The sequence below is a fragment of the Cololabis saira genome, chromosome 13 (assembly GCF_033807715.1).
Source record: "Cololabis saira isolate AMF1-May2022 chromosome 13, fColSai1.1, whole genome shotgun sequence".
Taxonomy (NCBI): domain Eukaryota; kingdom Metazoa; phylum Chordata; class Actinopteri; order Beloniformes; family Belonidae; genus Cololabis; species Cololabis saira.
The window spans coordinates 15,098,261-15,111,911 of NC_084599.1; the positions used below are offsets into that span (position 1 = coordinate 15,098,261).

Here is a 13,651-nt window from a genome sequence, read left to right on the forward strand (position 1 = left end):
TAGGTTGCTTCTGTAGGTGTTCGCCCATAATTCAACACAATAAGTCAGATATGGTAAAAAAAATTTAAAAAAAAATTGAATTATTGTTGTTATTGTTGTTTTTCTCCTGACATACTTTTGTCTGTTTCTGTTATTGTTACGCTGTAATTTTGTTTGTTTGTTTATGTATTTGAGCACATTGAGTCCATGCTCATCATGTGAAATGTGCTTTATAAATACATTTGCCTTGCCTTCTATGAATCATAAAACAAACAAACAAACAAAAACAACCTGTATGTGTGTGAGATTATTTATGATGACTACTACTGTCATTTAGCAGATGCTTTTATCCAAAGCGACTTACATCTGAGAGAACAAACACACCCTTTCGCCAGGGGAGCAATTAATAATAATAATAATGACTTGGATTTATATAGCGCCCTTCAAGGCACCCAGAGCGCTTTACAGAGATCATTATTCATCCATACACATTCCTCATCCTCCTCACATCCTGGTAAGCTACATTTGTAGCCACAGCTGCCCTGGGGCAGACTGACAGAAGCGTGGCTGCCATATCGCGCCAAACGGCCCCTCCCACCACCACCAACATTCACACACATTCATACACATTCATACACATTCATACACATTCACACGGGGCAAGGTGGGTAAGGTGTCTTGCCCAAGGACACTACGACAGCAAACTGGGACAGAGCGGGATTCGAACCGCCGACCTTCCGATCATTGGACGACCCGCTCTACCACCTGAGCTACTGCCGCCTCAATTGGGGTTAAGGCCTTGCTCAAGGGCCCGAGGTGATTCATCTTGTTTACCATTCCAGGGCTTGAACCTTGAATCCTCCAGACCCAAGCCCACTCTGTAGCCCCTAGACTACCACCCCCTTCTTCTAGTGTCTAGTTGACAACAAACTAGACACTAGAACACCTTAAATAGCCTGGCGTTAAATTGTGTTTTTCTGATGTGATGCTGGACGTCTCTCACCTCCGGCCCCACGCTTCAAACACACCGCTGTCTGTGGCCAGAGCGTCTTCAGAGACTCCCGCGGAGACTCTCCTGGCTCTCCTGCCACTTCTGTTGGCACTGTTCACCCTCAGAGTCACTCCTACGGAGAAAACAGTTAACAGTGACTACGTTTACATGCAGTCAAAAGTGGGGTTATTGCTAATATTCCGGTTACTGAAACATTCGGAATATTCCGGTTACATGCGTGAGCGAACAGGGTTATCCCTGTTTACATGGTAATTAATCATTCGGGATATCCCGATCAAACCAGCGACGCACGGAGAACGTGATGACGCAATTAGCGTCATTTCTGCTTCTTCTTCCCGTATCCAAATTCAAAACAAATGCCGCTTCGCGCAACTTTTCGCTCACCTTCTTGTAAATCTCGCTATCCTCGTACTTTCTACCGTCTACAAATGCCAAAATGTTCATATCCTTCATTACATTTATGAAGTGATTAGTCTCCTGCTCACTCCAAAAGTGTGGCGTGGTCTTGCGTTTCCCCGTGTTTATAAGAACTTCCTGGACTCAAAAGACCAGGATTCCTTGCAAACAGAGCATGCGCAGAAAACAAATTCATGTTCCGTTTGATGGGGATATTCCCTTTGGTGTTTATGTGACCCAATATTCGGGTTTTAAAAGGAGTAACCCAGGGGTCATATTCGGGTTTTTAAAAACCGGAATATGAGCAAATTCGGATTATTCAAAGGGGTTATTGGTGTTTACATGGCCGTGCAAATTCGGGTTATTGCCAATATTCGGGTTTTAATAGGGTTATTGATGCATGTAAACGAGGTGGGGGGGGGCAAAGGGAGGGAGGTCAGATCTCCTCTTACCTGAGGAGGTGAAGGCTGTCTGAGCGCTGCTGTCTCTATGAATCTTGTTATCCAGCTGATGTGCAGAGATGGGGTTTAACGCGTCCTCGCTGCTCAATGCTGCAGTGTGTGACAGGGTTTGAGACTGCGCCCGTAGCCCCTCCAAAAGGCCACGGCCCGCCTGCTCCATGTACTCCTCCGTCATCTGGGTGAGGGGGCAGTCCTGTGGGGCAGAGAGGTAGGGTGTGTCCATGGGAGAGCTGGGCGGGGACAACGAGGACAGCGAGGAGCGGGAGGAGAGGGAAGCCAGGGACTGCGGGGTGTCGTGGGAGCGCTTGGTTTTGCTCTGGGTCAGCGGGTCAGGAGTGAACACGGAGCAGTCTCTGGACAGAGTCTCTGGGGGGAGCAGGTAACGCATGTGCGGGTCCAGCAGCTCCGCGGCCCCCTCGTGGCGCTCGTACTGGGGAAGTCCGTAGATGTCACTGAAACTGATGGAGCTGAGGGAGCCCCGGCTGGACGCCAGGGAGCCCCGGCTGGAGGCCAGAGACCCGCGACTGCTGCTGGACGACACCGTCAGGGAACTGGATGACAGGCTGCAGGGGGAGACATTCAACACGTGGGAAGGTCAACAGATCAGAACCCACATTCCTGGGATTTATAGGTTTTAGATTAAACAAGATTATACAGAGCTAAACCAAGCAAAAAAAAACCCTTGGGGAATTGACTGATTAATGTGTTGTGCTGCCATGAAGATTTACTAAAGTGAGTGTCTGTGTGCTGCACCTTTTCAGCTGGGTATGAAGGTAGGTTGTGATGCGTGTTGCCTCCTCCAGCTGTCTTAGCAGAGCGTTCCTCTTCTCCTGCTGCAGGATTCTGTCGGGAGGTGCAAGTTCACAGCAAGATGAAAGAGAAAATCCTAGACTTGCATTTACATATGATCTGCTTTTGAAGTACAGTATTGTAACATTCTCTTCATGTACAGAGTCTACTACCCCAGTGTGTGAATGAAAGATATTTCCCCCCTGCACGGCGTCCTGATCCTCACCTCTGATTGGCTCCCTGGCTCTGGGAGCTGTGTGCTCTCTGCACCTCCTCCTCCAGCCTGGAGCGTTCCTCCTCCAGCTGCAGCAGCGTCTCTGCCGGGTGCTGCTGCTTGCTGACCAGGATGATTTCCTGCAGGAGGGCCTCCTTTTCACGCAGGAGCTGCATGAAGTCCATGTCCCGGTCGGCCTCGGCCCGGCCCGACCAGCTCTCACTGTCCAGCTGTGCTAGCTGGTGCTGAATGCTCTGCACCCTAACGGGGGAGACACGGGCAGGTAGCACAGGTCAGCCGTTTACGCCTCATTCCTGGGACTAGGATGTTCATGTGAATACAGCTGACACATTCATAGTCAGGGGGGCCAAGTACACTAGCCAAATGAAGTCATTGTTCATTTGGCTACAAGAATTGTTTTTCCATAACAATAAATCTCCCGGCACAATCTTTGCCGGGAGTCAAATGTTCCTGGCAGACACGTATGACTACAAGTTATTAATGAATCAATCTGGATATTACCAAGTGTTACCTGCTTCGGGAAGACTGAAAGAATGACTAAACTGCTCCAAGTTTACATACATCTCTTGGCATTTTTAAAAGACAGGCAAAAAATAGAAAATAAAAGTCCACAAAAACTGCTGTTTCAATGTACAAACAGCTTATAAACGTGCAAAAGCCTTAGCCTGAGCCTATTTAAACAAGTAACCCGATTTAAATCTATTTACACTGTTAAAAACAACTCCGTCTCATTATAAATGCAACTTTTTAATCAAAGCAGATCGGACATCCTCAGATCAAAGAATCTAAATATGGATTCAATACCAAATGACTTACTTCCTTTTGAAATCTTTCGCCAGATTTTTATTAATAATCTAACTAGAATTTGTAGTCAATTATAAATAAATGTACTTGCTCACAGTTAGCTGAGAAGACTGAAACTCCACTGTATAATTTTGCAATAATAATTATCATAACATCACCTCTTAGACAGGAACATAATGTATACTAGAGTAAATATTTAGATTGCTGCAGTAATGCTACTGGCTGCACCGTTAACAGCGGTGGACTGTGTTTGCTGCACGGTCTGCAACACATAAAACCACTCATTTAAGTCCAGCAGACACTTGACCTCACGCCACGACAGTAATGACCGGATTTAGGGTGACAACTTGTGTCTGAGCTCCCTGCTGCATCAGCCGCTGGTCCTGCAGGTGCACATCACCAACATGTTTACTCAGACTGAAGTAAGGACTCGCAGTGAGCTCCCAGCTCAGATCAAATAGCTGTGTTTATGTGTGTTGGATTTTAGACAGGATGACTCAGTAATATAGCATGCAAGTTTCCACAAGTCTACCTTCTCTTCACTTCTCTCCTGGATGACGCGACTACCACTGCTCTCGCTGGGCCGCACGGCCAACATGACTTTTTTATTTTGCACAATAAAAGTTGCAGAGTTAGCTTATCTGTCTGTTTTCAGTGTGCATGTGTAGCTTTCTATAATGGTGTATCATGATCTCAAGCATCTTTTTTTCTTCTTCCTGGTATCAAGTGGGTCTTACTTTGAAGCTCTTCTGTTCACTCCTATCTTGAAGAATATGGCTTTTCTCTGCATGATGATGAACAGCACAGAGCATATTACTTTTCTACAGAGGTGTCAAGTAACAAAGTACAAATACTTAGTTACCTTACTTAAGTAGAAATTTTGGTTATCTATGCTTCACTGGAGTAATTCTTTTTCAGACGACTTTTTACTTTTACTCCTTACATTTTCACGCAATTATCTGTACTTTTTACTCCTTACATTTTAAAAACAGCCTCGTTACTCTATTTCATTTCGGCCTTTAAAAAAAACTATCCAGTTAAATTGCTCCATCCGGATAGAGTGAATTTGGTTGTGGTTGTTTCAGATGTTCTTGTCCAGTTTTGTTCTTACATCCGTTCCCTCAGATTCCTGCAACTAAACTTGGATGTACATTCCAATAAAGGTTAGGATAAATGATAACATGCCTCTGAAGTTTGACTTTTTGCACCATTACAATACTTATAGGCAACTAGTCATCATATCTGCTGCTCTCTGAAACACATGTTAATGCTCAATAGTACACATATATGGTTCTTTAATATATTTGCGTTATACTAAGCATTAATTTCCAATGGCTTTTGTCCTTAATGGATTTTTTCCCCCTTACATTACTTTTACTTTTATACTTTAAGTAGTTTTGAAACCAGTACTTTTATACTTTTACTTGAGTAAAAAACTTGAGTTGATACTTCAACTTCTACAGGAGCATTTTTAAACTCTAGTGTCTATACTTCTACCTGAGTAATGAATGTGAATACTTTTGACACCTCTGCTTTTCTATGCGGTTGGCTGTTTCTAAATATTGTCTGTTCAGTGTGCGGCTTCGGCACCCAGCGCTGGGAAGACTAATGTGGCATAGCTTGAACTCCCCGTTTTTCAAGTAAATGCACTCGTCTTTCTTCCTAAGTTGAGGGGGAGTTTTTGGCCCGAGTCGCCGCTCGTAGCCTTTGTAACTACACTAAGTATGTGAAGGCGTTAGTCAGGATTGAGGACTGGTTTGCTGGAGGATGACCAGAAAGGATTGTTGGTGGTTCAGGCTGCTGCTGAAGCTGCTTTGTTTGGCCAGGACGACACATCTCTCCTACCTCAGTACCATCACGCAGCTGAGAAACTGGAGAAAGTGGAGTGTCATGTCACTTAGAAACTGTTGAATTTTGCTAAATACCGCCTTGCCAAAGCAAACTACATTCAAGTACCATCTACTTATGAACACAGACTTTTTTTGGGAGATAACATCTTTATCTAACCGGCCAGTGACTATGACACATCGCCTGGCTATGGACGCAGCATCCAGACCGAGACAGCAGCAATCTGAACACTGCTATTGCTCCTTTTCACCAGTTCAAGTCAGTTTAGCTGATATACATCTATCATATTGGCTTTCATGGAGAAGCAGCACTTAAAAAGAGTCTATAGGCTGAGAACTCTGATTAAATCCACCATCCTGGCCAAGATTTTATTTGACTTTGGTGACTGGAGTCTTCTGTAGGCCTCTGTTTGAGCATGTATTTACATGATCAGTTGTTTGTCTGTTGTGCCAATCCAACCAAAGGCATTAAGACGGTTTAACCACATGCTCTTATTGGATTGTATCCCTGTAGTAAACAACAGAAATAGTTTCCCTTGGTGTCACAGTGTAAAAGATCATTTAGATAATTTAGCCAGGGGTGGGGCACCATTTCAGGCTCTGTTTTGATGGGTTAGACCAGCCTTTCTCAACCGTCATGACACCTTTCAAAAGTGAATAAAATCTCACCACACCCCAGAGTAAAATATAATTAAAAACCACACTGCATCGCTCTGACTGTAAATGTATATGTCCCGTTTATTTTGTATAAATAACTTGAACACGATAACTGCAGCAGAGTAGGCCTAAGCTTCTTTTCGCATGGTGGCGATCCGCACAACGGGGTATGAGAAGTCATCGTTCACTGTCGTGCCATCACCATTGCTGCTGATCTGTGACTATGCGCGCCCATTTCACAGACAATGTAAAAAAAGAAGTGAAAAATATGAACGCTGTGCTTGCTGTTATTCCGGGAGGTCTGACGAAGGAATTCCAACCGCACCACACGTCGGTGTGAACTGGCCGTTCAAAGTGAAGCCTGAATTATGGTTCCGCGTTAAATCGACGCATAGCCTACGCCGTATCCTACGGCTTACGCTCTGCGTTGGTGTAACGCGGTATCATAAATCAGCCTTAAAGGTATTGTGACATCATTTTTAACATGCTTTTAACACTATTAAAAGTCTTGGCCAACATCCCTCAAATGTGTCTAAAAGAGTAACAAGAAAAACTTCACTCTAGTACTCCATTCCTGGCTTTTTATGACAGTGTTTTTTGTCCTGTCAATCATTGCCCCGCTCCTCCTCCAAACCTCCTCCAGCCATACGCTCACAGCGGCGTCGGAGAGTTAAGCCGGGAGCAACAGGCGAAGCATGCACGGAAAAGCAGCACGGCGAACCACAGCAAACAATCATAAAAATAAAGCCATGCAAGCAGCACTGTCCCCTTATCTTAAGTCCAGTCAGTGGCCGCGGGTCTTCTTAGCAGTTTTCCTCCGGTGATTAGAACAAAAGAGGCTCTAAACACTAAACAGCTCCGTGTTAAGCCTGATTTATGGTTCCGCGTTAAATCGACGCAGAGCCTACGCCGTAGGGTTCAGCATACGGTGCGCGTCGCCGCGTAACCCTACGCCGTAGGCCCTACGTCGGTGTAACGCTGAACCATAAATCAGCCTTTATGGTGCGCTGGAGAGGAGAGGAGGCAGGGAGCTGGGTGGAGGGGGCGGTGATTTAGCGGGCCTTGACGTCACGGCCCGCCACCAAACCACATGCGCCGTTTTTGCACAGTTATGCGGAAAATCCCAGAAAGCACACAATACACTGAATGTTAAAAGTTTGTTGTTTTTTGGGTGTAATTGATGTCAAGACACCCAACAAAACACAAAAAGAAGAATACAAGAAAAATGTGTTTTTCATGTCACAATACCTTTAAGGCTGCGAGCGGCGTGGGAGCGATGGATGACTGAGGGGGGACAGTTTCACCGAGAGTGGAAAGCAGCGCCGGGCAAGTTATGCCAACGTTAGGCTAACGTGTCTGCTGGGACTATTTTGCGAGCTTTTGCAAAAGCCGGCATTTCCAAGGCGCCGCTGATTTAGCGGAGCTCTTTAATGCAGAAACAGAGGATGAGACTTTGATGGGGTTGATTAATGTAAAAACTGAAATAAAGTACAATCAAACTAAGTTTTGCTCCCGCTCTATTTTTAAATACGCACACTTGTGTGCTTGTGTGTGTGTTCTGCGGCGCGTGTGTGTGTTGTTGTAAGGCGGCGCTCCGTGTGTGTAGACGGTGCCTTTTCGGTCAGTGTACGCCTTTCCACACGGCGCGCCGAATGGTCGTGAAAATACGGTATTTATATATGAAATGTCAGAATAGGTAATTTTTTGATGACACCCCTGAAGCAGTCAGACGACACCCCAGGGTGCCGTGACACCCCAGGGTGAGAAAGGCTGGGTGAGACCAGGGGTGCCCAAAGTCGGTCTTGAAGCTGTCGGTCCAAGCTGATGACGAGCATTAATTAGAATCAGGTGTGTGGAAACAGGGAAACATCTGAAACAAGCAGGCCATCGAGGACCGACTTTGGACACCCCTGGGTGAGACAGTGTGGACCTCGGGTGCTGGTTGTGACCCAGTTAGGCGGCTCAACTGCCATATCTGCATGTATATGCATCTTTTTCTATTCAGAAATCTTGAATCTTGGCATTGCCCCTTCTCTTAACATCTTTACAGTCATAACCTGCATGGCAGCAGTACAGTAGCAGCTGCCCCCTGCAGGACAGCAGAGGGACCTGCAAAAACAGTTTAGGTAAGGCCCAAAGAACAGATCTAATGCTACGTTTACACTGCAGCTCAACTCAGAGTTTTGGCCTACGTGTGACAGACTGAAAGGCTCAAATCTGATTTTGTCATGTCCGACACCGGGACACTATGTGGTTCTAAATCGGGTACATATCCGATCTGTGTTGAAGCGGCCACAGTCAGAACGGTCATGCCGCATTTCATCCGACTTTGACACAGAGGGAGATGAGTGTTTCGTCTTAAAAGTCTAGAGGAGAGGCGCTCCTTTCACAAACTAGTTTCTGATCCTTGAAAGAGGGCATGCAGGATAGTTGCTTGACAGCACTGCTGTGCAGTTTGGCTTGGTGAAGAGAGGCTGTTGAAGTGAGAAATGAATCATGACAGATGTATTTTACTGCAGGTGGGGTGTCTCACACTTGTAGCCATCATTACACCGTAGGCCTATTGGCTGGAATGTGCTGTCTAACCAGAAAGTTATCAACAACTGATAACACACACCCTTATTGCTTACCTGCACCCAATTCACAAAAAACTAAAAGTAAGGGAATTCATTTTAGGCACATTCTTATGTTGCTTTTAAAATTCTGCAAAATATTAATGTAATCAAAAGGCTACAAATATGTTATAGATCTGCAGCTGTTGACAAAATACAGTTTTGCAAACTCATAATATAGTCAGAAGGCTACGGTCTGAGATGTATACACACACTGTGTGTAAAGCCCCCTTGTGGAGGCATTTGGCAGACCTGTTGCTGGCTGCACACACAAAGGCAGTACACAGTCAGCAGCAGCATCGCCAGAGAAGAATGTGACCACCCAGCTCTCTCCGCTGGCCAGACATCGCTCAGCAAGCCGCGGCCACCAAGCGCAAATACTATTCATAGCAGATCCTCCCACTCTCCTGGTGGACAACGAATGGCTCCAACGAGCAGGAGTGGGCTGTCGGCGCCCGTGAGTCACTGCTGCGTGCTGGCATCTTATAGTGCCACTATTTACAAACAAACAGGTGGAAACACTCACTTCTTCTTGGCTTCTTCGTACTGCCAGTTGATTTTCACTTTGTCCAACACATGGGACGAATCCTGGGAGCCATACTGTCACAAAAACAAGAAATAAGATGACTGGCAGCCTGATAGCCTGGGTATGGTAATATTGTTTGTAACTAGTCACTTTAGATATAAGAGGGCGGTGTGAGTAGTCATTATCTGAGCTGAGGAGCAGCAGTGTTTCCTACCTCTCCCATGATGTCGGTCTGACAGCCCGTGTCACAGTAGTGCAGACTGCACGAGTCTCCCGCAGTTCCAGTGCTGTTAGCCACCTCGTTGTTCGAGTCACTAATTGACAGGTTGTTTTGGAAGTTAAGCGTCAGCTTCGCCAGGCTCTGGGGTAGGAAACAGCCATAGACATAAAACAGGACACTTATTACCCAGAAGTGTCTCAAAAATATTTCTGCAGCTATTTTAAACATATCAGAGCGACACAAACAATTAAAAGCTGTAGAGTTAATTGTAAATACAGGTTTATACAGTTAAATGTTTTCCCAGAAACCCAATTTTGCAGTTATTACAACATTAAAATCAGTTGCCTCCAATGTCTCACATTGGTAGAAAACATCTCTATCAATAAAAAAAAAAGAAAAAAGAAAACAAAAAAAACACACCATCTCTACCAATGTGAGCTGAGAGGAAAAACTGAATCATTTTATAATTCATTATCATTTATATCATTTATTCTGCGTTCACGGAAATGTTTCAGTTGCTTGTAAATGAACAGAGGGAAGAAAGAGAGACTCAGCAGAACAATAGCACGTAACAGCCTCTAGAGGTCAGAATACGTCAACGCTAACTACAGAAGCAGGGAAGATGAGAATGAAAAATAAAGTTAATCCAATCCAAAAGCAATAAGCACCTGGATGAGGTCCTGCCTCTCCTTCTCGCCTGTGCTGATGGCCTTTTTGATGCTCCGCAGCTCATTAAAGATGGCCTGAGCCTCGTCCAGCTTGTAGTTTGTCTGACTAGTAGACATCTTCCTGTCAATCCTAAAAGAAAAGAGAAGAAAAATCAATATGCTTGTTAAAGTTTAACATGTTACATTAAAATACAATCATTTTTAAGATTAAAAAGGTTTTGGGTATTGTTGATCTTCCCTTTGAGTATCTTCTCTGTGTTCAGGTTTACGGGCAGATCCCAAAACTGACAAAGGTAGTTATTAAGGCAATCACGTTGAATATGTGACGAGACCTTCTTTCAGCATGTTGTTAGTTTAAGATTTTTATACTACCCAATACTAGATTTAACATGTTAACACTTTGCATGTTAGCATGACAAGGTTAATTTAATTACTGCCAATCTAAGTAAATTTGCTTTGTTGCACTACATACACCAAATTCTCGTCTTAAGGAAAATCCTCAAATTCATTTAATAGCAGCAGGGTGTTGTTTTATATTTGATAGCAGCTTAGTTGTGAACACAGAGACAAAAAAACAATCATCAGACAAACATCTGAAGTATTTTGGTGTGGGAGGTAACATTCATGAACAATCAAGTGTTTTATCGAGTCTGTGGTCAGCGACGCAACGCTGGATGCGAGGTTTGTTTCAACACACAGATAATGTCTGACGTTTTCTTGAATCAGCAGACAGGAATTGTGCCAGCTCCTAATGACTGGATGAACCCAGACACCATTTCACTGAAGTGCCTAAAAATGAGAAATTCTTCCGAGTGTGTGCACGAGGGTGGCTGGACGACTGTGGCACGGTGGGCCTGGCACGCGGCCCCTCCTCTCACCACAGCCCGCTTCCTTCAATCCCCTTCAACAGCAGGTACTGTTCATCCACTCGACCCTGCCTCTTTCTCCAAAAACAAGCCCTGCTTTGTCCCCCTCCAACACCACCACCACCACACTGGCAGACTCTGGGAGTTTCTGCAGTTTATATGCTTAGCCAAAAAAAGAAGAAGAAAAAAAAAAATAGTACCCAGGCCCCTGTGGCTGTACCCCACAGAAGCATCCTCCCCGGGTTACAGGCTAGCTTGAGTTACTCCATTTACAGGTCAAGACCAAACACTGATGAAAACACAAGCCTACTTGTATATCTGCCCCCCCCCCAAAAAAAAAACCTATGTTATGTATTGACATCTCAGGGAGGGGGAGGGGGTTTACACCAGAAGGAGTTAATCTTATCTGATGTGACATGACATGGAAAACAATTAGCTTTATTGCTGACCACAGCTGAGATTGGGAGAAAAAAAAACAATAACAACAAAGAAAACAAGAGGCAACTGTACGGGGCAAATACCAACCCAGACAGAACAATAGGACACGCACACACAGGGAAACAAAAGGTACGAAACTTGCATACGAACACGTACACGTAACCCCCCACCCCACACACACACAAACATAACAGAAGGATGCATTCATGTTTTCTGCAAGCTGTGTATTCTCCCGGTTATTCTGGGAATCACTTGAGTTGTGTATTATCTAAGTGATAAGGGACTCTTTGCCAGGACTCAGGAAGTGCAGAGGAATTTGCTGCCAGATATCTTTGTATTTTTGAAACTGCTTTGGAGTCCACCCCCCCGTCCCCGTCCCCGTCCCCGTCCCCCCTCCTCCTCCTCTCTCCATGGAACAACTTCCTCTCCAGGCTGAGCCTTGGCTCCCTGCACTCCACTGGTGCATCCTCTTCCTGAGGTGGAGTCCCCTTTTCCATCAAAAACTCCCTCCATTTGCCTTTTCTCAAAGCTCTTTTTTTCCCCCTCAGAGAGGTGGAGCTTCTATTTCTAACATGAAATTTGGAGCAGCTCAGAAATGTTCCCAGCACAGAAAGACGTGTCTGTGTGTCTGAACAGAAACACAAACTAAAGAAAGGCTGTGAAAAACTAAAACTAAACAAAAACTAAAACAAAACAGAATACCTCCCCATAAATACACATTTTTGGCATTTTATTAATGCTCACTTCAGTTAACCAGAACCATATCAAATACTATAACTAAAACTAAAAGAATTATGAGAGCAGTTAAAGATGTTTTCAAATGAGAAACATGACATGTAATGCTCCAGGAAAGAAACACAGAAAGACAGTTAAAATCAGACGTAAAGGATGAGAGCAAACACAGAGGGTGAGAGGGAATAAAAGAGGGAAGAGGCCGCTGGGTGGGGAACAACAGGGGCGAGTGTTGTAGGAAGGAGAAGGGTGGCCATGGGAGGAAGGGTGGACCTGGGACACACAGAGGCAGAGAAACACTCACTCCTGCAGGGTCTCCACTCCCATTTCCTTATACTGCAGCTCCTGCTTCACCTGGGCCAGCTCCTGCTTCAGCCTGGACAGCTGCGGACACAAGCGAGCACTGGGTTACCGTGATGCACAAAGGGCTTCTCTCACCACCACCTTCAGAAAAAAACTGCTTAGTCATGACTATTCACATACAGGAATGCTCAGCTATGTTTGTACAGACGCAAACACACACACACACAAATCATGGATCACACACTATATGGTGACAAGGTGTTGGATTAAACTGTGGAAAAGTTATCTACTACTGATACAAAATTTAACACACAATGGCTGAGAGACGTGAGACCTGGTTCAGAGGGCCTTTGAATATTATCCGTCCATTCATTTTTTTCTTTCCCTGCTCCATCCTGTGCAGGGGTTGTGTGGGAGTTGCAGCCTAACCCAGCTGTCACCAAGCGAGGGGCGGGGTGCACCACGCACAGGTCACCAGTCCATAACGGCCTTTCAATGTTATTTTTAAAGTAGGGCTGGAAAACCATTCAGCTTTGTTGCAAATGACAAATGTTGCTCGACGTGGGACGTTTGCATTTTTGAACCAGCAACAGAGACGGTCACAGGACCGATGATGTCCTTGTGAAAGGGATAGTCGGTGTGGTCAAACGTCACGCGTTTGATTCTGTAATACTGATGCAGCGCCACTTTTGGTTCAGTGCGAAAAGCCTGAAGGCGTTTCAGGGCACAAGTTTTACAGTTCAGTTTTATTTCACTCTAAATCAACTTATTATTTTCAGTTCTTCGTCTTTCACGGCAGATAGTGTCCCTTCCATGTGGGTGGGATCAGCTGCTGGCCATCGCAGCGCTGCGTTAGGCTGTCGTGACCGAGGCAGGACACAAACCTTTTCTTGTGTGTTCTTGTGTTAATAACTGCGTGCCGCAGCGCTCTCCTCAGTCAATGGAGGAGAGTAAAGGGTCACATGAATTCTTGCATTTGGGTTTGCAATCCTTGCACAGGAATATTCAACCCATGTGCAGAGATGGAATAGCAAAGTTCACTAATGTGCTGTAAACAGTGTACACAGACGCGTGCTGGTGTTTGCAAAAATTGAGCAATGCTGCAG

General features: G+C 45.0%; 1 protein-coding gene across 1 annotated transcript in view; it reads right to left on the bottom strand.

The window, feature by feature from the left end:
- Positions 1-13,651, bottom strand: part of wwc3 (WWC family member 3) — a 44,619-nt gene that overhangs the window by 8,109 nt on the left and 22,859 nt on the right. The window contains exons 5-12 of the mRNA XM_061737888.1: positions 12,547-12,626; positions 10,207-10,336; positions 9,533-9,679; positions 9,319-9,392; positions 2,864-3,112; positions 2,602-2,691; positions 1,840-2,411; positions 983-1,103 (exon numbers count right to left, since the gene is read on the bottom strand). Coding sequence (XP_061593872.1) covers positions 983-1,103; positions 1,840-2,411; positions 2,602-2,691; positions 2,864-3,112; positions 9,319-9,392; positions 9,533-9,679; positions 10,207-10,336; positions 12,547-12,626 — 1,463 coding nt within the window. The remainder of the gene's footprint in view (positions 1-982; positions 1,104-1,839; positions 2,412-2,601; positions 2,692-2,863; positions 3,113-9,318; positions 9,393-9,532; positions 9,680-10,206; positions 10,337-12,546; positions 12,627-13,651) is intronic.